The sequence below is a fragment of the Anomalospiza imberbis genome, chromosome 19, assembly GCF_031753505.1.
Source record: "Anomalospiza imberbis isolate Cuckoo-Finch-1a 21T00152 chromosome 19, ASM3175350v1, whole genome shotgun sequence".
NCBI lineage: Eukaryota > Metazoa > Chordata > Aves > Passeriformes > Viduidae > Anomalospiza > Anomalospiza imberbis.
Window position 1 is genome coordinate 367,405 of NC_089699.1, and position 23,667 is coordinate 391,071.

The 23,667-nt window shown below is 60.2% G+C and overlaps 4 protein-coding genes across 7 annotated transcripts in view; 1 reads left to right on the forward strand and 3 right to left on the reverse strand.

Moving 5' to 3' along the window:
• Positions 1–2,141: 2,141 nt before the first annotated feature.
• Positions 2,142–8,205, reverse strand: SLC25A10 (solute carrier family 25 member 10). The gene is made up of 11 exons (XM_068209853.1): positions 7,981–8,205; positions 5,058–5,177; positions 4,862–4,970; positions 4,734–4,782; positions 4,358–4,399; positions 4,045–4,088; positions 3,489–3,559; positions 3,291–3,383; positions 2,990–3,067; positions 2,826–2,882; positions 2,142–2,388 (listed from the first exon to the last, which is right to left on the reverse strand). The coding sequence occupies exons 1-11, from the start codon at positions 8,068–8,070 to the stop codon at positions 2,287–2,289; spliced, it is 855 nt and encodes a 284-aa protein (XP_068065954.1). The 5' UTR covers positions 8,071–8,205; the 3' UTR covers positions 2,142–2,286.
• Positions 8,206–8,921: 716 nt separating this feature from the next.
• Positions 8,922–12,352, reverse strand: MRPL12 (mitochondrial ribosomal protein L12). The gene is made up of 4 exons (XM_068209863.1): positions 12,062–12,352; positions 11,891–11,971; positions 11,656–11,790; positions 8,922–9,220 (listed from the first exon to the last, which is right to left on the reverse strand). Exons 1-4 carry the CDS (start codon positions 12,335–12,337, stop codon positions 9,104–9,106), a joined length of 609 nt encoding a protein of 202 aa, XP_068065964.1. The 5' UTR covers positions 12,338–12,352; the 3' UTR covers positions 8,922–9,103.
• A 688-nt stretch (positions 12,353–13,040) lies between these two features.
• HGS (hepatocyte growth factor-regulated tyrosine kinase substrate) overlaps positions 13,041–23,667 on the reverse strand; it is a 45,172-nt gene continuing 34,545 nt past the window's right edge. The window contains exons 2-22 of one of the 2 annotated variants that reach the window (XM_068209843.1): positions 22,138–22,186; positions 21,747–21,831; positions 21,275–21,350; positions 20,785–20,877; positions 18,829–18,952; positions 17,904–17,956; positions 17,387–17,455; positions 17,077–17,201; positions 16,765–16,843; positions 16,579–16,677; positions 16,276–16,371; positions 15,915–15,953; positions 15,689–15,832; positions 15,339–15,552; positions 14,985–15,157; positions 14,705–14,845; positions 14,456–14,627; positions 14,245–14,378; positions 13,873–13,989; positions 13,631–13,726; positions 13,041–13,540 (exon numbers count right to left, since the gene is read on the reverse strand). In XM_068209843.1, coding sequence (XP_068065944.1) covers positions 13,436–13,540; positions 13,631–13,726; positions 13,873–13,989; positions 14,245–14,378; positions 14,456–14,627; positions 14,705–14,845; positions 14,985–15,157; positions 15,339–15,552; positions 15,689–15,832; positions 15,915–15,953; positions 16,276–16,371; positions 16,579–16,677; positions 16,765–16,843; positions 17,077–17,201; positions 17,387–17,455; positions 17,904–17,956; positions 18,829–18,952; positions 20,785–20,877; positions 21,275–21,350; positions 21,747–21,831; positions 22,138–22,174 — 2,271 coding nt within the window. In that variant the 5' untranslated portion in view covers positions 22,175–22,186 and the 3' untranslated portion in view covers positions 13,041–13,435. Of the gene's footprint in view, positions 13,541–13,630; positions 13,727–13,872; positions 13,990–14,244; positions 14,379–14,455; positions 14,628–14,704; positions 14,846–14,984; positions 15,158–15,338; positions 15,553–15,688; positions 15,833–15,914; positions 15,954–16,275; positions 16,372–16,578; positions 16,678–16,764; positions 16,844–17,076; positions 17,202–17,386; positions 17,456–17,903; positions 17,957–18,828; positions 18,953–20,784; positions 20,878–21,274; positions 21,351–21,746; positions 21,832–22,137; positions 22,277–23,667 lie in introns of those variants that run through there. The other variant, XM_068209844.1, reaches the window with a different exon arrangement.
• On the forward strand, positions 22,224–23,532 carry ARL16 (ADP ribosylation factor like GTPase 16). Of its 3 annotated transcripts, none has more exons than XM_068209856.1 (4): positions 22,224–22,374; positions 22,465–22,521; positions 22,607–23,037; positions 23,189–23,532. In XM_068209856.1, the coding sequence occupies exons 1-4, from the start codon at positions 22,291–22,293 to the stop codon at positions 23,358–23,360; spliced, it is 744 nt and encodes a 247-aa protein (XP_068065957.1). In that variant the 5' UTR covers positions 22,224–22,290; the 3' UTR covers positions 23,361–23,532. The 3 variants fall into 3 exon arrangements, with proteins under 3 accessions (XP_068065957.1, XP_068065958.1, XP_068065959.1); XM_068209857.1 differs by having other exon boundaries at positions 22,227–22,374; positions 22,922–23,037; XM_068209858.1 differs by lacking the exon at positions 22,224–22,374 and having other exon boundaries at positions 22,387–22,521; positions 22,607–22,720; positions 22,922–23,037.

Consider the following 23,667-nt stretch of genomic DNA (forward strand, 5'->3'; position numbering starts at 1 on the left):
TGGCTGGGGCTGCAGAGGGAGCCCCCGGCCTGCGGGGTGCCCTGTCCCGGCCTCCCGGCACGAACATTTTCCTTGGGCCGTGGCAGCACGGATACAGCCAGCGCGTACCCCGGTGGCGCACTCAGCCCAGCCCCGGATCCCCCAGAGCTGCCTCCCTCGGGCTCCCACTCTACGCGGCCGCCGCTGGCTGCAGGTCCCCGTGGCTGTGGGCAGAGGCGCAGGCACACGCCGGGACCTGTGGGTGTCTTGCCATTGCCACGAGGATTGGAGCCACAGCTGCCCCTCTGGAGATGGCCCCAGCAGCCTTCCAGGCCAGTAGCGGGGCGTAGGGGCAGGACGGGCAGCCCTACCTGGTGGGGGCAGGACGCGCCCCAGGGGAGCGCCTGCAGGCAGCTGAGGGGGCCCTGGAAGAGGGCAGGGTGGGACCAGGGGGCAGGCAGCACACACACGGTCACAGGCTGCTGCCAGCCCCATGTTCTCTGATGCTCGAGAGATAAGTAGTGCCCTCGCACTGCAGCTGTGGGCGCTGTGCTCGAGGCTGTGTCTGGCACATGCTGTCCTGCCTGCCAGTGTGACTGCTGCACTTCAGCTGCCACAAGGGATGTGGTGAGAGGGTATGTGCACACGGCAGCACAGGGCTGGCGCAGTTGGTGGGACCACAGCCCAGCTGAACATCCCTGCCGCTGGCCGTCATGGGGCTGAGCAGGGCTCTGTTCTGCTGGGGGGCTATGGGGCTCCAGCGCTTTCCTGCTCCATGCTGGCCCTTTGCATGACACAGAGCAGAACCCGTCAGCCCCAGGAGCAGTGCTGCATGACATGGGGGATGAGGAAACACAGCCTGGCAGGGCAGCCCCCAGCTACTCGTGAGGAGAGGGCCCAGCTCCCTGAGCGTTCACCTGCCCATGGCCTCTGCTGCGGCTGGGCATAAGCCCAGAGTGGTGATGCCAGTTAGCATCATTAGGCCTTGTTAATGTAACGAGCTTTCACTGCTCTGCTGTGCCAGTCTGCCTCTGTTCAGTCTGCGGAGCCCAATTAGTGTCACATCCAGGAGGCAGCTCCCGCAGGGGTGACGGGCGCCCTTGGCACAGCCCTACCCTGGAGCTGCTCTCCAGCTGAGACCGGGCACAGCTTGGCAGGGCCTGGCTGTGGAGCCTGCCCACAGCTCCCTCTGCACACAGGGCCAGGGGTGCTGGGCACAGAGCAGAGTGAAGACCCCCTTGGCATAGTGCCAGGGGCCAAGCCTTGCTACCCTCTCTCAGCTCTGCGGGGCTCAGCTCCCAGCCCAGGCCCTCAGCCATGAAAAGAGGGTGCAGCATCTCTCCCCTCCTAACAGGACAGCAGGCCCTGTGCCACCTTCACTCTTTATTATACATCAAGGTCTCAGATATTCCAGTTCTTTGATTCATTCCTTGGGGCCAGCACACACAGGGGTGCACATAGCAGAGGGACTGGTGCTCACGGCCCCCACACACTGGGCAGTGTGGGGTGAGGGGCTGTGAGGAGTGGGAGTCTGCCCAGCCCCAAGGTGAAAGAGGCTGCAGAGTGGTGGTGGGGGATGCCCCCACAGAGACCAGATCAGTGTAGGGTAGGTGCACTGTGGTAAGAGAGCACTGGGTCCCCGAGCAGACAGTAGCAGGCCCTGCCAGAGCAAGGCCATGTTCCCCACCATCATTGGTATGAGGCACAATCCCTGAAGAGCCCAGCAGCCAGCAGTGCTGAGGAGTTTTGGCCAAGCAGAAGCAGAGGGTGGGAGGCCAGGAGCAGGGCAGGAGGTCCAAGCTGCGCTGGGATTAGGGAGGAGCACAGGGGCTAAAGGCAGAGGGAGGACAGGGCCTCACACACACTGCCCCAAGCCCCAGCCCCACAGCTGCAGGGTCAGCAGCTCCCCCAGCCCCATGAGCTCTGTGATGAGGTACAGAGCCAGGCATCTCATCCCCCTACTCCCTGAGACAGCACAGTCCTGCTTCTGGGGCACATCAGGGACAAGGCTGGGGGGAGCAAGGACACAACTCAGAGCCAGTAGAGAAGTGGGAAGACAGAACCCCCCCCCCCAAAAAAAAAAAAACCCAGAAGCAGTAATGCAGAGGTGGAGATGCTGAGAATGGGGGTGAAAGGAGGGGTGAGTTTGCAAGGAGGGTGTTGGCCACAGGTGCTGGCAAGGCACAGGAGTAGAGCTGAGAACAGGGGGAATGGCACTGGCCCCAGAGAGCAGAGAGGGGTTCTGGGATCTTGGGGTGACCCACACGCTCACCCCCCTGGGGTAAGGCAGGATCCGGTCCCCCAGACTCAGGTGGTCACTTTGATCCCAAAATATATGCGCAGCTGCTCCAGGAAAAGAAAGGTGAGAACGGTCTGAGGAACAAGCCGGACAGCAGCAGGAACGAAGCCCTGGAAGGGGACAGCAAGAAGGGGAAGAGTCAGTGAGTGCCTGTCACTGATTGTCCCAGCAGCCCAACCCTGGCAGGCGTGGGTCAGCACTGGCCAGGCTGTGGAGCAGGCGCTGCCACACCATGGCCACCACGGTGCACACAGGGCTCAGCACCATGTGCTAACCCCTCTGGCACCTGCACTGCTGTTTGGGAGCTCGATGGGTGCAACAGGGCCACAACTGTGGTGCCTGGGCCCAGGCTGAGTCCCATTGAGGCCAGGGCTTGCAATACCTCAGGGCCAAGCCCAGGCTGCACAGAAAAAGGCCTGATGCAGGAAGCAGCTGGGCTGCCACAGCAGAACCTGGAAGGTTCCCTGCCCCAGGACTGTTCTGGACCACAACCTCTGCTCCCAGCTCGGCCCAGCCTGCCCCACCCCATGTGCCCCCAGCCAGGTACCTTGTAGAAGGCAAGTGGTCCGAGCTTGGCAGTTTCCATGGCACAGTGGATGACACCCTGGAGTGAGAAGGTGAGAGATGAGGTGGGAGGGGCTGGGAGGCAGAAGCTGGCACATAGAGATGGGAACACAGGCAGCAGCAAGGTGGGCAAGGTGGGCGACTCACCTGGTACTCCCCATGGGAGTTCATGAGGCGGGTCTTGAGCACATCCAGGGGCTGGCACAGGAATGTGGCACACAGGCCCTGCAGAGAGTCAGCCAAGTCAGGAGACGTCCGTGCCAGCAGCTGCTGTGGTCACTGGAGAGACTCAGAGCCACTGGGACCCGACCCCAGGCCAGGAGCCTCCTGGAGCCGCTGTGTTGAGCCGAGCCCAGAGCAGCAGCTCTGGCAGCCCCAGGGTGACGCTCTCACCCTGGCTGCAGGCAAACCCAGCCCCAGCACTGCCCCAGACCCCAGCCCTACTCACAGCGATGAAGCTGGACAGGAAGTGAGTGAAGACGTTGTCTGACAGCAATCCAGTTGCGAGAACCAGCTGCTTGGTCTGGTCATAACAGGAAAGCTGCAGAGACTTGGTGAATCAGTGACATGCTCCCCCTTCCTTGCCACACCAGGGACCATCCTAGTCCCCATCCCAGTCACCGACTGCCCCGCAGAGCTGTCCTACCTGTCCAACAGTAACAAGGGCCCCACGGGATGATGCCACTGATGCTCCTGAGAAGAGTTTCTTCAGGCCCTCTGTGGACACACAGATTTGGATCAGCACAGTTCTCTGCCATCACTCAGACTCCATTACCCTGGGAGTCTCCTTCCACGCCCAGTCTGTGTTCACAACTCCTCACACAGCCCTGCTTGAAGCACACCATAGCAAACAGGCTGAAGGAGTAGGGAGTCCTTCAAAAGAGCATGACCTCCTCCCTGCCTCTGCTCATCCTCTGTTCCACCTGCTCCACCCTCCTCCGCTTTTCTGTTGCAGCTCCCAGCACGTCACCCTTTCCCACCAAGTATGTGCAGGCTGCCAGGCCCTGCCAGACCTTGCCCAGCCCCTGCCCCAGCCAGACAATGAGGAGAGCCAGACCCTGCACTCCCCTGGACACCCCCAGCCCCGAGGGCATCCCCCGGCCCCTCTCCCTGCCCCGGCTGAGTGAACTTCCAGGGTGCCCTGACCCGGCACCTGCTAGGACACCGGAGCAGGCTCACCCACACGGCTGGCACAGCCTCACCTTCCCGGAGGACACGGTACATGCCATCCAGGGCATGGGAATAACTGGAAGGAGCGAGAGGGGAAGGGGTCAGGGCCCGAGGCTCCCCAGCAATGCGGCAGCCCCGCCGCTCCGCCGAGCACCGGCGGCTCCCAAGGCGGCGGCCCCGGCGCAGACCCCACCGCCCCCGGTGCGGTGCTCGGGCCGCGCCGCCGGTGCGGTGCTGCCCCCCCGCGGCCACGCGGACCCCGGCCCCGGGAACGCCGATCCCACCGGCCCCGCCAGGCCTCCCGCCCCTCTGCCCCAGCATCCCGAGCCCTGGCCCCTCACTCACTTGCGCCGCTGAGCCGGCGGCTGCTTCATGTCGTTCTGCATCCTGGAAGGCAGAGCACTGCAGGTGAGGGGGCAGCCGGTACCCCACTGTCCCCTGCAGCAACGGCGACCCCAGCACAGGGCAGTGGAATTTTGTTGCCCGTTTTCAAAAGGCCAAGAAAGTTGCCTTCAGTCTCACTCCCCCTGAAGGTCACACACGATTGGGTGCTGTCACCAAAAGGCAGAACAGATCTGGCCATCCTGGGCACAGAGCTCCTGGCCCACTGACCACAGGGCAGGCTGGCCAGGAGAGATGTCAGGAAAACCCCAGCACTAGCCACCACCCCAAATGCCATCATGCACAGGCCAAAAGCCCTGGTTGTGCAGACAGAACTGACCTGACGTTCACCATGTCTGCTGGAGTTCCCACAAACCCGCCAGTGAAACCTGCGGCCAAAGAAGAGTTGGGTCAGGGGCTTATCCATCCTGAGGGAGCCAGGGCAAAGGGCCCCACTGCCTGGCTCACCTCCTGTTGCAGCCAAGAGCACTTTCTGGTAGAATGGGGGAGGCCCCTGGTTGCCCAGGTGGTTCTTCGCAGTCTCATAGATGCCAAAGCGAGTCAAGGAATATGTCATCTGGATGAGGGGGAAATGAGCAGCTGTGTCCTGGCACGGGGCAGCTCGTCAGCAGCAGCACGTGCTGCAGGAGCTCCACGCACTCACCTGCCGACACACCGAGGCGCTGAGCCCGTTGTAGAGAGCCAGGAAGCCGTCGGTGCGGATCACGTGCATTGCCATCCCCATCATCCGCATCTTCACCTCCTGCTGCGTCTGCAGGTGGACCTGGGGCAGAGTGCAGCGCGTCAGCCCAGCGCCAGGCTGGGCAGGGAGAGAAGGGCACTGAACAGGTGTGGACTGGTGCATGTGTCACGTTAGCAGTACTTGCACGGGAGCTGACAGCAACACCCCACACCCGACTGGCCCAGTCTGGCACCAGAGGGGTGGAGGCAGGGAGAGAGGAGTGCCCAGGCACCTCCCTGCAGCGCCTCCCAGGCCCTGCCCTCAACAGCCGGCCACAAGGTGAAGTGTGGCGCCTGCTCTTCCGGGCCACCTCGGGCTGGAAGGTGTGTGTGTGCATCCAGCAGTATGTGAGTGGGCAAGTGCCCTGTTTGCTCAAAGGGATGCATCTGGGCGGGTGAAATCACGGCCATGCAATGCAGCAGGCCTCCAGAGCCACTTCCCCTTCTCCTCAGTGCAGGAATCACATAGGCAGGAAGAGAACACCACAGCTGGCCAGGCGCTCCCCTTCCTGCCTGTAGCAGCCCAACACTTCCCACCATCACCAGGGGCAATGGCAACAGGGAGCCGTGTGGGCTGATGCTGGGGCAAGCTCTGAGCGCTGCAGAGACCACATGTAGGTCAAAGGCCCCAGGAGATAAGGAGAGCAAAGGGCTGCTGTCAGGGGATCAGGCCACTACAGAAGAGAAGCTGTGGCACAGCTGGGTCGTGGGACACACTGCAGGATGTTGGGAACAGCCAATGTCTCCCATATGGGGCAGCAGCAGGGGTGCAGGGGCCTGCTTGCAAACCCCACAGGTGGATTTTGGACGTCAGGGACCAGAGCTTGTGGCTGTTCACAGTCTGGGACAGCTGAAGATGTCAGGGCAGGCAGAGCCATGTAGGGACACGATCCACTGCCTGCAGTCCCAGGTCTGCAGGAAGGGCAGGCAGGCATGGGATGGGCTGGCCGGGCTGTGATCACTGCTGGTCGCTGCAGGGCCAGCAGCCCATGGGCGGCCAGCGGCTGCACAGAGTTGGCCTAAGGGCACAAGCACTCTGCAGGTGGGCTGGCCAGGGCCTCTCACTGCGAGGCCAAAGTCCAGCGGTGCAATGAAGTGCCCTTCGTCCCCTGCCCTGCCAGAGCCTGAGGCCCCTTGTGCCTCCTCAGGCCTGGCACCAGCCTCTGCTGTGGGGGAATGCATGGCCAAGGGCAGGTGTGTATTCAATAATCAGTGTGATTATTAATCTGGCAAAAACAGCTGGCTAGGCTGTGTTGCTCGCAACTTCAGGAATGCAGGGGCTGCCCATCCATAGAGGACTGCATGGGGATGCAGCCCAAATGTCACAGCCATCATGCTGGCTCAGAGACAGACGTAGAGGCAGGTGCCAGGCTAATTCCCTTTCTTAGCACCTTGCCAGGCACCCCACACAAGCTCCCACGGGCTGGCAGCCACCTCCAGACAGGGCAGACAGGGCCAGCTGGGCAAGGCAACAGGCCGAGCACTGGGGAGGTGGCTTTGCCCTGCCAGGGCTGGCTCCTCTCCTGGGTCTGTGCCTGGAACATCTTCCTCTCTCTCCATGGGGTGGGAAGGGGCTGTCTGTCCCAGCCTCACCCAGAGGCATGGCCCCTGGGAAGGGCAGGCCCTGTCCTGGGCTGCCTCTTCCCTCTCCCTCTGCAGCCTGTTCTGCTGCCAGGCTTGTTGCCGCTTGGCTGGCGCACAAGGCTCTGGGCAGTGCTGGCATTTGCCCCATCCGTGGGTGCTGGCAGCACAGGGCTGCGCGCGGCACCCTTTGTGCAGGAGCAGGCATGCCAGGTCATCTGCGGCGCCTAGGTGACATCTTGGCCAGAGGGCTCAGAGCCCAGTGGGCCAGTGTCCAACACTGCCGGCCCCAGAGTCACTGCCATATCCAGGCAGGGCTGGCCAAGGCACCCTCCACAGCTCCTAGAGCTGGCACCCCGAGCTCCCCGGACCCCTCAGCCACACATCTACCCATGTCCCTGTGCTGGGTCTTTGTGACCTCTCAGCCATGTCCCTGCACAGCCACGAATCAGCTCCTTAGAACCGACCCCCAGAAACTGTTTCCTCAGAGCTCTACAGCTGTTCTCCAGCTCCCTCAGTTGCTCTGGGACCCTCACAGCCATTCCCTATCCCTTCACAACCCTTCCAGAAACCTCAGGCCTCCTTCCCAGTATCTCAGAGCAGCTCCTCATCCCCTTGCAGCCACTCTCAGTGACTCTCACAGTCACTCCGAGTCCCCCCCAAGCCATTCCCCATCCCCTCAAAGCTGCTCTGGGACCCTCACAGCCGCACTCCCCACAGCCATCTCCCTCAGAACCGGTCCCGCAGCCGCTCCGGGACCCTCAGAGCCGCTCCCCGTCCCGTCACAGCCGCTCCCCCCGGTGCAGCCCAGTCCCCTACGGCCGGTCCCGCAGCCGCTCCCGGGATCCTCGGAGCGCCTCCCCATCCCTTTACAGCCACTTCCAGTCCCCCAGCGCCGCTCCAGGGACCCTCGGAGCGCCTCCCCATCCCTTTACAGCCACTTCCAGTCCTCCAGCGCCGCTCCAGGACCCTCAGACCTACTCCCCGCTCCATCGCGGACTCTCCAGAACCCCTACACCCACTCCCAACTCCCCCCAACCTCCTCCCCATCCTCACACCCTCTCCAGACCCTCGCAACCAATACCTGCCTCCCACAACCGTCCCCTCAGCCCCTCACCACTACCTGCCCCCATAACTGCCTCCCCATCCCCTCACAGCCCGCCCAGACCACCGCAATCCTTCTCAGCTCCTCACACTCGCCCTCCGTCCCCCCAGCCGGCCTCCCCACGCCGCCAAAGCCGCCCCTAGGCGTGTCCCCCTTTCACCTTCAGCAGATCCAAGGGGTGGGTGCAGCAGGCGGCCCCGGACGACGCGAGGCCGCCGAAGTACCAGCGCGAAACGCGCTGCTCCGCCATGGGCGCCGCTTCTGCCAGAAGCCACGCCCTCACCGGGACAAGACCACGCCCTGTTCCGTTAAGCCACGCCCCCTCCCGGTACCGGAAGGGGGTGGGGCGGGCCCGGGGCTCGCATCTCCGAGCCTGCGGCGAACGCGGCAACCACGGGCTCCGGAATCCCCATTTCCACCCCATACGCATGCCCATTTCCAGCCCGGGGAAGGCTCCTCCCGTTAATAATTAAGGGATTCATTAATGGGGAGGTGAAGCCATCAGCAAAACGCAGAGTGAAGAGGTGGGGGAGGCACAGGTACACACGGCAGCGTTACCAGCGTGCACACACTGAGCGCAGGGGTAATCAGCAGCTCCAGAATACACTTTCACACCCCACACGCACCTCCACAACCTGTGGAAGTGTGTTCTCGTTAATAATTAACAGAGAGGTAAGACCATCAGCAAAAGGCAGTGTAAGGAGGTGCATGATGCGCTGGTACAAACTTCCAGTACCTGAAGGGAGCCTACAAGAAAGATGGAGAGAGACACTTTTTACAAGAGCATGTAGCGACAGGACAAGGGGGAACAGCTTCAAACTCAGAGTAGGTTTAGATTAGATATTAGGAAGAAATTTTTGACTGTGAGGGTTGGGAGGCTGTGGCACAGGCTGCTGAGAAGAGAAGCTGTGACAGCCCCATCCCTGGAAGTGTTCAAGGCCAGGCTGCACAGGGCTTGGAGCAACCTCGCCTAGTGGAAGGTGTTCCTGCCCATAGCAAGGGGCTGGAATGAGATGATCTTTCAAGGTCACTTCCACCCTAAACCATTCTGATTCCATGACACGGGGAGCACGGGGATAATCAGCACTTGAGAAAGATTAATCATTTTACAGGTTTTTTTTGATATTTATAAGGTAGAGTTCACGGTGACGGCAGGAAGTAGCAGCTCTGCCAAACCATACAGCATTCTTTTGGGAGAGCGCTCCCACTGTGCCACGTGCACTCGGAAATGTCCGGAGCCCGGCCTGGGCAGCAGCTGTAGCACCAGTCTCTCCATGGTGAGACTACTCCAGAACAACAGTCCCTCCCGCTGCCTCTAGCGCTGCTTTGATCTTCTCTGCTTCCTCCTTGGACGCGTTCGCCTTGATGTCCTGCGGAAGGGACTCCACCAGCTTCTTTGCCTGTGAGAGGGACAAAGTACAAGGCTCGTAAACAGGATTTCACTAACTGGATTATTGGATTTAGAGCCATGATCCTGACCTCTGCTTAAGCCAACCACGGGAACTCACTGACCAGCACAAACCCCGAGACTTACACTTAACTACAGCACATCCCACCAGAAGGCAGCTAAACCTGACTGCAAGCCATGACACACCTGCTGGGAAACCTTTTCCTTAAGCTCTTCCACCACGTGCCTGGTGCTCCCAGATGTGCACCCCAGCCTGCACAGGTGTGGGTGCAGGCAGAGCCCCATGCAGGGACCTGCTGAGGCAGCATCCGCCTGGCGCTGGGCTGGCTCTGCTCAGTGACAATGTTTTGGTTCACATACTTGTGCCAGCAGGAGGGGAGGCCAGGGCAGGGTTTGGACACAGCTGCACTGGCTAAAACAGAGCTCCAGCACAGACTACGTGACAACACAGTATTTTGACATTTTAGGGGCTTTTAAAGCAAAACTACTGGTACTAAGCAGCACTGCAATACTTAAGGCAAACCTAAAAATCTGTTGAGCTACTTTAAAGAATTTACTGCCCTGCTGCTATAGAGAAGGAAGTGAACCCGGGACAAGGCCCTGCTGCTCTTACATGCAGCAGCTCTCTGCCACAGCACTGCGGGGGTTTAGCACCCACTGGACTGGCCACTGTGCTGGCAGGAAGGTTTTGTCCTTTTGATTCCTGCTGGGTTCAATGCCTATGTATCTGTGGTGGAAGAAAAATGCTTTTTTTTGCTGGGGTTAGAAGGCACAGATGAGTGAGCAGTGGGTTGGTGGGGCAGGAATGCCTTTGCTCACCAGGACAGGATTTGGACAGGAGCCTGTTCAGGCTCACTGCGATGAGCACAGGCAACACAAGACAGATTATTAATTTTGAACTCTGCTCAGGAAGGTGTGACTCCATTCTAAAGCAGCCCCGGTCTAGAGAAGCAGCTGTTCCTAGTGTTCAGTGGGAAGAAGAGCAGAGCCCAAGCCAAGTGGGACCCATGTAGCAGCAGCAAGGGGGCAGAGGCAGCATGCTCTCAGTCCAGCTAGAGCCCAGGGCTGGTGGTGACAGAGGGCAAGCCTGGGCTGGGCAGCTCCCAGTGAGCTTCCTGAGGTGCCGCCAGCCTCGGTCCTGTGTGTGCTGATCACACGCCTGTCTCATCACTCAGTTGTTGCCACAGGACTGATGTTTGGGTCCCACCAGTGCCCAAGGCAATCACTGTATGTGCTTCCCTCCACACCATCAGCAGCCCTACAGGCCATGGGCAGATCTGCCTGCAAACCTCGGTAAAAAACACCTTGAGTGGATGGCAGTAAAATTTACAATAAAAGGGCTTTGGCTCCACTTTGAACACAGTCTCTGCAGGTAGAACCTCCACAGCTGTTTGTGCTGCATGTGTGCTTCACTCGACGTGCCGGGCTTGGGTAGATCACACTTGAGTTTAGCTGCAATAACTGGCACCACAAACAGCTCATCCAGCAGGTGCCACATGCAAAGCCAAGCTCACTTAGCATCAGCTCTCCAGTTAATCGTCTGCTGATTGTGTCCATTACAGGGTTTGGTATTTTCATGTTTGCTTAGGACCAATAATGGATGAACAACTTCCAGAGGAACTGCACTGACAGTCAGGAAATTATCCCCATGAGACAGCCAAACTTGTACCTGTGCCACTGACTTTCTCTGCTGGCTTTGCAATGCAGCAATAAGAATGGGTCAGAGGATTATCTGCAAACACTTCTGCTCTCCTGGGCTACAGTAGGAGCAGACACTGCAATGCTCAGCATTGCAGCTGGATTAATGGAAAGTGCTACTATTGACCCCAAGATATGAAAGCATCACCCTGGAGATGTGCAGCACGTTACACGCTTCAGCAGTAGCAGCTTCATCACCCAACATGCTGAGGCCACATCCAAGGTCAAGGGCCTGAGCTCAGACACTGCCCAGGGCTGAGGCCCATCTCCTCCGAGGAAAGAAACAGCACCACCTATAAAATGAAGGGCCCTGAAAAGAGCTGTAAGCCTGGATTGCAAGATGTGTGAATTACAAAGGCTCATTTAACTTCAGAAATACATTGGCTTTGGGAAAGGCAAGCCAAACCCAGCTGTAGCAAGGGATGCTGGCTACTCCTGAGCTCTGCAAGAAAGCTCATAGATGGCAGCTCTCAGGTTTGGAGAAGTTGAGGCTGGCATGGACATCTCTGGGTCCTTTGCTCTGAGCCTCCTCCTTCATCCCCCTGCTTCTGAAAATGGAAAATGCCAGACGAATGTGCATGCAAATCCTCTTCCCCACGTCTCTGCACTCAGATGCACACAGGCAGGCTGTGCTTCTGAATGCACAAATCCAGGCTTCCCTCTGAACAGAGAGCTGGGGCTGCTAGACTTGGAGACAAAACACCAGAGCCTGGGGCAGCACCTCCTCACCTGCACGAGGTTCACTCCAGGCACGAAGTTCTTCACCTCCTTGATCAGCTTCACCTTGTCAGTGGCCTTCAGCTCCGTCAGCCGGACGGTGAAATGAGTTTTCTCTTTCTTGAGCGGGACCACCTCCTCCTCCTCCTGGAAGCAGGAGGAGCGCGGTGAAGCCCCGAGGCCGAGCCCGCCCCCGCGCGTGTGGCCCCTGGGGCCCCGCTCCCGCCCCTCCCGGAGCGCCCGGTACCTGCGGAGCAGCCTGGGCGGGCAGGAGGGAGGCGGCGGCCGCCGCGGGCATCACCCCCACGTCCGGGATCTTCAGCGTCTCCTGCGGGAAGAGCAGCGGCAGCGGCGGCCGGTCAGGCGGCGCACGCGGCCGGGCCGGGCCGGGCCGGGCCGGGTCAGGCCCCGCACCCACCTTGAGCAGCGCGTTGAGATCGGCCACCTCCAGCAGCGTCAGCCCCGCGATGTCCCGCACCAGCTGCCGCACCTTGGGCGAGTACTCCTTGGCGGCCGTGTCCAGCGGCGCCCCGGCCAGCGCCTCCGAGCGCCGCGCGGGGCCGGTGCCGAGCGCGCGCAGCCCGGCGGGGGACCCGCGGCGCGGCGGCAGCGGCGGGAGCAGCGGCGGGAGCAGCGGCGGGAGCAGCGGCGGCAGCAGCGCCCGGCGGGCGGCGGGCAGCGCGGCGGGCAGCATGGCGGCCCGAGGACACCGAGCGTTCCGCTCCGCCCGCGCTCCCGGCGGGCCCCGCGCCGCCGCTCGGCACCGACGGAGAGCCGGCGGTGACACAGCGGGAGCGCAGCGATGCGCGATGGGAGATGTAGGCCAAGGCGGGCCGATGGGAAAGCAAAGTCAACCGTAATACCGCCATTACTATTTATCATTTGTAAATAGGAGTAGGAAAAATTTCCTATCTGAAAGAACAGAAATTACTTCCTCTCTGGAATGTTTGGAAGGAGAATTGGTTCTGTTTCTACACTGTACACCATGGTTAACGGTAAAATTGAAGCACAATGAATGCATATTAAAAGAAACAAAAATAAAGTCTGGAAGCCTTGTCATTTTACCTTTCTGACTTTCACTAATTGCAGTAATACATTCTAATGCTCCAGAAAGCTTAATAATTTAGGACTATGCATCTACAGCACAGAAACATTCTAGACACTGTATGGAGGAAATTTACGTGGCCAAAGCTGGCCAGTACCGAGGGGTGAAGTTTGACTGGATCTGCACCCCGGAGCTGCTGCCTCCCCTTGGCAACCATGTGCCCCGTTCGCTGTCGGGATGCCCCGGTGGGAGCTGCTCCCGCCCAGCACAGGAGCCGCAGTTCGTTCCAACACTTTATTGTCACCGATAGCGCTCGGTCTCCGCCGAGAGGGGCGGGGACAGGAAGCGGCCCGGGCCAGCCAAGGGCCCCGGGCCCGTGAGGACGCTGCAGGGAGCGGGGCGCAGCAGGGATGGGGCAAAGCTGGGGACCGGGCAGGGCTGGAGCGCTGCGCCCTTGGGGCCTGTGCCACAAGCCCCGGGGCAACGACAGGGGCAGGCCGAGCTCCCGCCCGGCCCCAGGGCCGCCAGCTGCCAAGGGTGGGTGGGTGAGCCGGGGGGCTGCTGCCCCAGGCTGCAGGGCATGGGGGGCTGCTCCCCTGCCCCTTGGTCCCCAAAGCCGGCAGTAGGAGCCTACGGCCCCACTGCCCCTGGGACACGGGGCTGGGGGGCAGGATGAGTAGTCGAAGTACAGAGTGATTTCGGATGAAGACTAGTGTTACACTGGATCCCTGTGCCCTGTGGCCACGATCAGTCAAACGAGATGAGCTGGGCCTCTCCGCTGCCCGGGGGCTGCTGCCCAGGGGCCGGCGCTGGTGGGGGCTGCTGCTGGGGGGGCCCCCCAGCTGGGGCCACCTGGAGCAGAGGAAACAGCTTTGTTAGTGTGTGGCTTCATTAGAATATGTGCCCCACTAGGTCCTGACCCCCTGGACTGCTGGCATTCACCTGTTGGTAGAGGGGCTGCTGCCCGGGCAGGTAGGACTGCTGGGCTGGCAGGCTGCTCAGAGCTGTGTCCTGGCCTGGCAGGGCAGACATCAGACCCTATGGGAACGAGCGGGCGGGCGTCACAGGGGCTGGGGAACGTGCATCACCCACAGGGCAGTGGTGGGTGACCTCCCCCAGGATGGCTCCATGGGCTGGAGCCCATCCATGCCTTGTCCCCCCACGCCCAAGCAGGGAGTGCTCACCTGCATACTGTAGGGCTGGTAGCCCATGGAGACAGACTGGCTGCCCATGTAGCCCATGGTGCTTGACTGGGGTGCCTGGGAGATGGCTGGGATGCTCTGTGACTGTGAGGCTGCAGTCTGTGGGGAGAAGCTGGTGAGAGGTGGCACAGACAGCAATAGCTCACTTCTCCAGACAAGGCCCTTGAGCCCAGAACTGCATCTAATTCCAGCCCACTGCCACAGCAAGAGCAGCAGATCTGGAGATCTGGAACCAACCAGCCCGTCCTCCCTCCTGCTCAGAGATCTCATTGCTGAGGTTGGGTAAATTGCCCAGCCCCACAGAACCCCCCAGCCCTTGTCCCACTTGGCTGCAGGCTGCGCTGCCTCACTTGCCTGGTAGCCCTGTGTGGGTGTGGGCTGGTAGGATGAATATGCAGGGGTGGTGGTGGGCACCGCCGGCCCCTGCTGAGGGCCCTGCCCACTGCTGGCGCCCGGCTGGTACATGTAGGCATTCACCATACTGGGATCTGGGTGGAGAGAGCAGAGGTTGGAGCAACCGCCTTGGGCTCTCCCCTCCCCGCAGTGGCTGAGCTGCCCAGCGTACCAGTGCCGGGCATGGCAGCATAGGGCCCAGCTCCCGCTTGTGCAGCCTGGTTCATGTACACGCTGTGCATGGGAGAGCCCTCCACCGAGCCAGCTGGGCTGAAGGTGCCAGGGAAGCTGGTGGGTCCAGAGGGCTGGTAGATCACCCCACTGGCTGTGGGCATGGCCTGGAGCTGGTGGGAGAAGGAAAATCAGCTTAAAGCCACAATCCCTTGAATCTGGCAGGCGGAGCCTACCCCAGCAGCTGTACCTGAGCATAAGGCAGTGAGAAAGCTGGCATCTGGGCTCTCATCTGGATGGTCTGCTTCTGCTGCTCCAGGCGCAGCTGCCTCTCCTTCTCCTGCTCCTGCAGTCGCTGGATGGCCAGCTGACGCTGCATCTCCAGATACTCCTGTGGGAACAGGGCTGTGGTGGCTGGCAGACACGATACCACACAAGCCCTCCTACCAGGGCAGCCATCCCTGCCAGCCCTGGGCTGGGCCACAGAGCAGGCAGGCCTGGAATACCCCAGACATGCTCCCCTGCCTCACCTGCTTCTTCTGCCTCATGATCTCCAGCTTCTGTGCCAGCTGGATCTGGCGCTGCCGCTCTGCCTCCTCCGCTGCACGGCGCAGCTTCTCCTGGTGCTCCTCCCGCAGCGCGTTCAGAGCCCCACGCGCATCCCGGATCTGGGCCAGTTTGTCCTGCAGGCCTTCATAGTACACTGAGGAGGGAAGGGACAGCCTCAGGAACATGGGGGCAGAGCACTTGGACTGCCCCTGCACTGCACACCAGCCTCTCTCCGGTGAGACTGCGTCACGGGAATGCTGAACCCTGACAGTGTGGAAGCCCTGGCTGCCGCCCACCCATGCCCAGGGCCAGCAGCTCCCCCAGCTCCCACGCACGCCTGCGCTCGTCCAGCTGGTTGAGCAGCTCCAGCAGCTGCGGGTGCATGTTGTTGATGGACTGGAAGAGGGACAACACGGCAGAGTCGTTGGTGATGCTGCGGCCTCGCATGTGGTTGCTCTTCATGCGGTTGACGAACGTGGTGACCGCATTCTGCAGCGCCTTCAGGAACTGCTCGTGGTTCTCCTCGGACTCACCATTTTGGTACTGCTGCTGGAAGGAAGGACAGGGCAGCCAGTCAGCTGTGACCTCCCAGTGCCAAGAGCCAGCAGCCAGCCTGCAGAGCCCAAGAGTCGGGTGCTTCTTGCCCTTCGGTGGGTGCCAGACCCAGGCCTAGGCACCCTCTTACCTCAACCACCCCAAGAGGGGCGGGGTGGGCTTCGCCAGGCTGCACAGCTGGCTCCGTCAGGGACAGGGGTGCTGACGGTGTGGGGCTCTTGCGAACCTCCTCCTGTTTCTTCTCCCAGTAGTTGCGGTTCAAGTACCGGGCCAGCTGCCAGGAAAAGAAGGAAAATGAGCAGCACTGCCTCGCAGAGCAAGCCTGTGCTGCAGACTAGTAGGGCCAGGATCCTTACCTCTGGGTCAATGTCCTCAGCCAAGGGAGCAGAGGAATTCTGGAAAGAGACAAATGGAGAAATGTAGTTCAGCAAAACCAGAGATCCCCAGATCCCACACAGGTGTTCAGCTTGGACCTGGCCATGTATGACCACCAGTGCTGAGCCTCAAAGGGGACACAGGCTGGGAGGCAGTGGAGGCACCTAAGTCCTGGCTGAGAATACACCTTCTTGCTCAAAACACAGTGAACGAGCAATGGGTTGAACAGGGCAAATATCTTCTCTCAGTATGAGGATTAAATTGGACAAAATCAGGGCAAACTCGGGCTCAGAAGTGGCCTGTGTCCAGCCACTTCACGTACAGGAGCTGCCACGGACATACCACAGGTGGGGAGTAGAGCGTGCTGACTGGGGGAGCCGACGATGTGACAGGAGTGGGCTCAGCCTTGGGGTACATGGAGTAGGTTGTTTTCTGCCTCTGCAAAAGAGAAAACTGCCAACTCAGAGAGAGTCCAGGCTTCTCCAAACCAACCACAACACAGCTTGTGCCTGGCTCTGCTTTCACCCTCTCATTCCACAGGCTTTGAGCCTTGCTCACACCAGGACACGTCCAGAGATCTGTTATGGATCAGCACAGCTGGGCTGAAGAGCAACAACCCCTCCCAGACCCCAGCAGCGAACAAACCATTCTCTCCTTCTCCTCAGCCTCTGACTGAGACAAGGCAATAGCCAGCTGGAGCTCCTCTTCCTCTTGCAGAGCTGTCTCATCACGCTTTGGAGGCAGCTGGAAGTGGAAAGATAAGGAGGTGGTCAGTAATGGGATCAACAAACAGGTCAGGATCACCAGATTACCTATGGGGCAGCTGCTCACCTGGGACTGCTGAGAGAGAGGGCTGGTCAGGTACTCAGGGGGCAGTTCAGAGGTGGCAGCAGCTTTACCCTCAGTTTTCCTGTAGTGACAAGTGATAGTATGGACTGAATGCTCCCTTCTCTGCACCAGAGCCCAGCTCTGCACCATGTTCCAGCAGCAAACCCCACTCCCAGGAAGGAAGAGAGCCCAGCCCAGCCTGCACAGCCTGAGAAGCCCCCGTTGTGCTCTGCAGGGAGCTAGTTCCACACCATGCTTTCCCCCTCAATGTCTCAGTGGCTGCAGGCAAAGAAACCCACCACAAAGGGTACTGACTTGTTGAGATGCTCATAGCAGGGTTCACAGACTCTCACTTCCTTCTCAATCCCAAACTTGGGGATGGTGGAATATTTGGAAGAGCATTTCCCACAGAAGATCTGCCCACAGGCCCGGCAGTGGTGCTGTGAAGGACAGGAGACATGAGTGTGGTGGCAAGACATTCCTTCTCCTTTAGCCAACATCACTCAGACACTCATTTCCCTGCCAGCAGCCAGGAAACATGGTCTGTCCCCAGCACACTTCCACACACCAAGTCCTGCAAGTTCCAAGGGCTGCATAGAGCAGGGAATCCAGGAGCAGCACCCACCTTCCGCGTCACAACACCAAACTGCACTCTGCACCTGTGACACTCCTCTGCATCCACCCAGTCTGGAGCCTGTAGGGGTCAAGGGAAATGGAGTAAGGAGGGAGGAGTGCATTGGCAGTGGCCCTTTCAGGAGCTCTGATGGTTAACAGGGCTCTCATGCCTCATGGGGGAGACTGAGGGCATCTGCAGCTCAACAGGAAATATTAATCCCCAGTTATCTCCTCTCGTGTTCTTGAGAGACTGTGATGTTTTCCCAGTCAGCACAAGATTTACTAGGAAACTGTCTGCACAGCAATCACTTCAGCAATGCCCTGCTGCCACATCAAGTCTGCCAAGCTGCTGCAAGGCCAGTGAGCAGGAGGAATGATGGGTCTGACTCCCTGTCCCGGTCCGTTCTCCCAGCAAGGTCTCCAATCCGCACAAAATGGAGGAATGCGAGACCTGCAGGTTTGGCAGAAGGGGATGGCAAAGCAGGTCTCTCCCACAGCGCCAGCTGTTCCCCCGCCACAGAGCTCACCCTCTCTGCAGCGAACATGGCGTCACTCTCCTTGAACTCCGGGAAGATGTGCCCTGCAGGAGAAACGGAGCCCTGTTGTGAGAGGAATCCTCTGGCACAGGGAGGCCATGTGCCTGCAAGCTCATGCTACAGGTGCCAGCTCAGCACCACCTCTTGTCTTGACCAGCACCTCCCTCTGACACACCAGAAGCAGGCTCCCCTCAGCCATGGTGTGAGGACAATCCCCAATTGTTTCCCTTACACACCCACAAGGGACATCAAGGGCCTCTGGATAAGGCTTATTATTTCTCAGTACTTTGAACTGAGAGAGATATAAAGCCCACTGGATGGGCAGGCAGGGCTGTGAGTTTCAGCCTTCAAGGGCCAGAGCTCAGCAACAGCAGCTCAGGATGTTGGACTGACCCTCCAAGCTTGTGCCACTGCCTGCAGAGTTTCTGGTGCACAGAAGGAAGCAGAGGCAGCAGCGTGTCCCTGCCCTTGAAGTGGACACTGCTGTCCTGGGACAGAAGGGAAAATGTCACACAAACATGTGTCAGCAAGGGGGACCATGGACCCATCCTGGGAGCAGGAACAAAAGCCTGTGAGGAAGGAACTGCCCCACAGCAAATCCCTCCCAGAGGACATGATGACTTGCTGCCAGTCTCCCCAAGAACGGCTGCAGCTCCCGCTTTTCAGGTCTCCCAGCCAGCCCTGAAGCACTGGCTGGGCTGGAGGCCTAGAGCAATCTGCCCTGGTCCTGGGACCACTGGACTGTCCCATGTCTGCAGCAGGATTTCGTCATCCTGAAGGTTTAATTGGGTATTGGGAACCAAGGAAGAGCTCAGTGCTGCAAGTCCAGATTTTGCTCACACCAGGCACAGAACTGCCAAAGCTCCTGCAGAGCTGCTTCACCAGGTGTCCCCTCCCCTGTGACCACAGTCCTCACCTTCAACCTTCATTATCTGATAGGTGTCCTGCACCACCTTGTACTTGGGCTCGTTGCGGAAGGCATGAGCCCAGGCCTGGATGAGGTATAGGATCTTACTGCGGACACTTGTTTCCACTTGCCTCTGCACAGGAAGGGACGAGAAAAAAACATCTGAGAAAATGTCCCTGAAACCCAAAGGATGGTGTGAACCCCCTAAAGAGAAGCCAGAAAGACCTCTCAGGAAAGAGAGACTTTAGAGTACTCAGGAGAGGTAAGAGCTGTCAAAAACCTGCAGCAAGGACAATGCAGAGCACAAACAGACCCCTTCAGCTGCCCCACTGCCCCCTCCAGCACAAACAACAAAATATCCTTCGAGCAGCACAGACCAACTGAACAGAGCTGTGGCCTTGATGCTTAGAGCAGGTGCCCAGCAGCTCTGTCCACCCCCTCGCCAGAGCCAGCATCCCACACTCAGAACTCGGTGGGAGCCCCAGCTGCCCAGCAGAGCACAGCCCACCTTCCCTGCTCCCTGACAGTGCTGGGGGGTGCCTGGAGGGTGCCAGCACCTCCCCTCCAGGAGTACTCAAAGCCACCTCAGGACGTGACAAAGTGAGGACAGCTGGGACAGCTGCCCTTTGGAGGCAGGGGCAACTGCATCACACTTCAGGGAACTGGAGAAAAGTTGGCAAGCCTGTTCTGACCTCAGCCAGCCTCAGAGCCGCCGTGTCATCAGCTGCCCAAGTGATCACATCCACATGACTGGCTGTTCCCAAAATCCCCAGGAAGCACAGCAGTACTGTCAAGCTCTGATTTTAGCCAAGACCTCGGCCCACACAGCATCACTTACTGACAATTCCTGGAGCTCCAACTTCTAGAACATTTGGCAAAATCCTGCATTCCATACATGTCACAGCCCTGAATCTCATCAGAACTTGGACTGTTCTACCAGCATCGGGTGTTCACAAGCAGCAAAGTTCCAAGTGTGGGAGGAGAATGGGGCAGTTGTGGAACTCCTGAGGCAGGCAAGGACTGAGAGAACCACAAAATCCCTGGATCTGATTCGATCTCCTCAGCCCTTGGAGTGGCTGTGCTACCACACCTGGCTGTCATGCTGTGTCAGTGTTCCTGCCTCAGGAGAAGATCCTGCAGGGAGACTGAGTCAGCCCTAACAGGAAGGTGACAGCAGAGACACCCTGCTCGGTGTGCAAGGTGACAGGACTCACACAGCTCGTCCTCCAAGGATCTGGGTCACCTGTTTGTTTATTTCTGGTGGAAAACAGAAGCTATGAGGAAGGAACAGTACGATGCTAATAAGCTCTTGTCTGGACATTGCTGTTCTGAGTTGGGAGCTGGAAACAGGAGTTCTCATTTCCACTTCACTTATGGAATTCCCCAGTCCAAGGACACCTGAAGCTCCAGCAGGCATCAGACTGGCGACAGCTTGTAACAACAACTTGTCAGTGCCAGCAGCCATGGTCACATCCTGCAGAGCTCCTGAACAACTCAACATGCCAATGACACAGCCGTGACACAGAGGCAGCTCCAGCTGGTTTTTCCTTTGTTGCTTTACCTGCCTATGTGTCTCACACTGTTCCATGAGAGGGAATTCATCTTGCCACTGCCCAGGTCCTTGGTACAGGTGCCAGGCCATCATCTGTTTTCCTCTGCTGTCCCAGCCCAAATGTTGCATCCAGGAGCATTTCCCATGGAATGGCCCAGGCCTCCACAGCACATTCCTGCCATTTCACAGCACAAACCTCTGCTCCCACCACATCTCCTCTTCCCAGAAGCCCTCCTTCACTCCCTACACTCACCCTTTCACACTACACGATAGTTTGCTCTTTTCTGAAGTGCATTTCCCGTTTCCCTTCTGCTCCTTACCCAAAGAGGACACAAGAGAGGACACATACATTTCTTCCTGCTGCTGCTGCTTTTCCACAGGAAAAAAAATGACAGTAAAATAAATCTATTTACCTTGAGTATTTCCTTCAGCTCCTCCATGGTCTGTTTATTGGCCACCTCGTCATGGACTGTTTGGCCACAGTTCTTAACCACCGACTCCATGACCTGCAAGGGCCAAAACAACATCAGCCCACAGCTTCCTGCCTCTCCTGCAACTTGTGGGGGTCCCAGCACACATTACAGGATGAACATGGGGCAGTACTTAAGCAGTGAGGTGTGCTGGGGCCATGCCAATCCACTCCCTGCACTGGGAGCCAGCTGTCCTTCACCTCCATGAGGGGCTGGGGGCCTTCTGCTCTGTGGAAACCAACCCCGGGGAGGGCAGCCCGAGTCTCAGCTTTGCCTGTTCCAAACCCAAGATGGAACTAAAGCATGAAGGCCCTGGCCTGATCACCCCAAAACCTCTGTGCCTGAGTCAGGAAGAGGCTGGCTGCACGAAGCTGTGCAGCCTGAAGGCAGGTAGTGAGAAGCCCCCGCTGTGCTGCCAGCCAGGTGCCCTTACCTCCAGCGCGTACAGGGCCACGTGGGGATTCTTGTCATTCACCTTCTTCTTGATGGCGTTAACGGCGTATTTTGCTCTGGGTAGAGAAGAAGGGACATGTTCTCAGGGGATCAAGAATCTGAGGGGAGATCCCACCTGCTGCTGACAACCCACCAATCCCCACCCTGACACGAAGGGCACAGCTAGCTTAGGGGTATATGATCCACTGAGTGAAACTGGGAAGGAATAAGCACACTCAAGCTTGAGTTTCCCTAATGATTTCAGGCCAGGGGTAATCTGCAGCTCCCAGGGTTTGGGAAACACGCCAGCACATCAGGGCGTGCTGTACAGCCCCTCTGATGCTCTTACGGAAGGGTACAACGAGACGTGTGTTACCACGGGCCGGCAGGTCCGAGACCCTCCAAGGGTCTCCGTCCTTGCGCAGACAGGAGAGCTGCGCCCACAGCATGTCCAAAAGCCCAGGAGCACTTACTGGGTGTCTCCCTGCCGGATCATGTCGCAGATCTGCAGGATGGATTCCCAGTCCGTCTCCAGCAGGAGCTGGCTCGTGGCCTTGTCTGCAATGAACAAACCCACGGGGCCGCCGTGAGCCCGCGGCTCCGCTCCGCCACCGGCGCTCCCCGGGAGCGCTCCGGGCGTGGCGCTGCCCCGACGCTCGGGGATAAAGCCCCGATTGCACCCGGAAAGCACCAACCCTCCCGCTTCAGACGCCCCCGGGCGCTCGGTGACCTCAGCCCCGCTGCGGTGCCGCAGCCCGGCCCGGCCCAGCCAGGGCCGTGCTCTGGGCCCGCCTGCTCCCGGGCCCGAGCGCTGCGGACCCCGACCCTCTTCCGTCCCGCCCGCCGAGGGGGCCGCGCCGGTACCGAGGAGCCGCTCGAAGGTGCCGCCGCCGCGCCCCATGGTGTCCGCCCGCCGCCGGCCCGATCGCTCCGGCCCGGTCCGTCCCTCGCCCCGCTGCGGCCCTTCCGCTTCCGGCTTCCGCCGGGGCGGTGCCGTTTCCGCGGGGCGGCTCCGCGATGGCCGCGGGCCGCTCCCCGCCCACCTTCCTGCTGCTGGGGGCGGCGGGCGGCGGGAAGAGCCTCCTGGTGCGGCGGCTGCGCCATATCCGTGGGGCACGGGGTACCGGGGCACCGGGGAGGGACGGGCCGGGGGGACCGTTCCCGGAGCCGCCGTGTCCTTAACGCGAGGCACAGCTGAGCGCCGAGGAGCCCGCGGAGCTGGGCGAGCCCCCGGCCACGCTGCCCACGGTAGGTGCGGCCCGGCGGGGCCGAGCGGCACCGGGGCGGCCGCGGGGCATGGCCGCAGCCAGCGGTCCCGGTGCCTGTCCCGCAGGTGGGCACCAACCTGACGGACCTGCGGCTGCCGCGGAGGGTGACCGTGCGGGAGCTGGGCGGCTGCATGGGCCCCATCTGGCCCAGCTACTACAGCGAGTGCAGCGCTCTCCTGGTGAGCGGCACTGGGAACCCGTCCCGGGGCCGCGGTCCCGAGGGATGGTCGCGGGGAGAGGGGCTTTCGGGGCGGGGGTCGGTCGGTCCCCTCGGTTTCGCCCCGTGGTGGGATTTCCCTCCTCCGTGCACTGCTCTGGCCCAGTCCGGCCTGGGGTTGCCCTCGGCACACCCGCACCCTGCTTTCCCTTCTTCCCTCCAGTTCGTGGTGGATGCCTCCAACCCCACCCAGGTCTCCTCGTCCTGCATCCAGCTGCTCTCAGTCCTGTCTGCAGCGCCGCTTGCCTCTGTGCCCGTCCTGGTGATCTTCAACAAGATGTGAGGAGGAGGTCACCCGAAGGCTGGGGGTGCCAGGGGGCAGCAGCTGTGCTTTGCTGCACTTCCCAGGCTGGAGACCCCTGCGCCGGGGCTGGGCCGGGCAGGGCAGCCGTCGTGCTTGGCTGATGCAGCTCCCCTGTCCCCACTGCAGTGACCTGCCCTGCTACATGTCACTGGTGGAGATGAAGTCGCTGTTCCGCATGCAGGACATCGTGTCCTGCGCTACGCAGCCCATCACGATGCTGGAGACCAGCGCCCGCGATGGCACCGGCCTGGCCGATGTCCTGCAGTGGCTTCGGACCGCCCTCAAAGACCCCTGCTGACCCCAGCCCTGCCAGGTGCCAGTGGCAGCCCAGGACAATCCTGTCACAGAAGGAGGTGGCGAAGGAGCAGCTGCCCTGCCTGGGACTGGGAGCAGAGCCCAGGACAGTGCCTTGGGCTGTTGATGGACTGGATCCCTGTGGGACTTCACAGTAAAACTCCCACCAAACTGTCCAGGCTGGTGGCTGCCTTGCGCTCAGAGGGAGATCCTGGGCTTTTAGGGAAGGGACAAGCAGAAGCCACAGAGGCCCGGATCATGCTGGCAGCTCCAGGCACAGGAGGAGTTCCTGCAGCGGGCTTGGAGGCTGC

Excerpts from the sequence above, each read along its gene's own strand:
- ARL16 (XM_068209856.1), top strand. The coding sequence starts at position 22,291 with ATGGCCGCGGGCCGCTCCCCGCCCACCTTCCTGCTGCTGGGGGCGGCG. Across the intron at positions 22,375-22,464 it reads TCCTGGTGCGGCGGCTGCGC|CAGCTGAGCGCCGAGGAGCC; the intron begins CATATCCGTGGG and ends TAACGCGAGGCA. Across the intron at positions 22,522-22,606 it reads CCCCGGCCACGCTGCCCACG|GTGGGCACCAACCTGACGGA; the intron begins GTAGGTGCGGCC and ends CCTGTCCCGCAG.
- SLC25A10 (XM_068209853.1), bottom strand. The coding sequence starts at position 8,070 with ATGGCGGAGCAGCGCGTTTCGCGCTGGTACTTCGGCGGCCTCGCGTCG. Across the intron at positions 4,971-5,057 it reads GCGCCTCGGTGTGTCGGCAG|ATGACATATTCCTTGACTCG; the intron begins GTGAGTGCGTGG and ends CCCCTCATCCAG. Across the intron at positions 4,783-4,861 it reads GCTCTTGGCTGCAACAGGAG|GTTTCACTGGCGGGTTTGTG; the intron begins GTGAGCCAGGCA and ends CTTTGGCCGCAG.
- MRPL12 (XM_068209863.1), bottom strand. The coding sequence starts at position 12,337 with ATGCTGCCCGCCGCGCTGCCCGCCGCCCGCCGGGCGCTGCTGCCGCCG. Across the intron at positions 11,972-12,061 it reads ATCTCAACGCGCTGCTCAAG|GAGACGCTGAAGATCCCGGA; the intron begins GTGGGTGCGGGG and ends CTCTTCCCGCAG. Across the intron at positions 11,791-11,890 it reads CCGCCCAGGCTGCTCCGCAG|GAGGAGGAGGAGGTGGTCCC; the intron begins GTACCGGGCGCT and ends TCCTGCTTCCAG.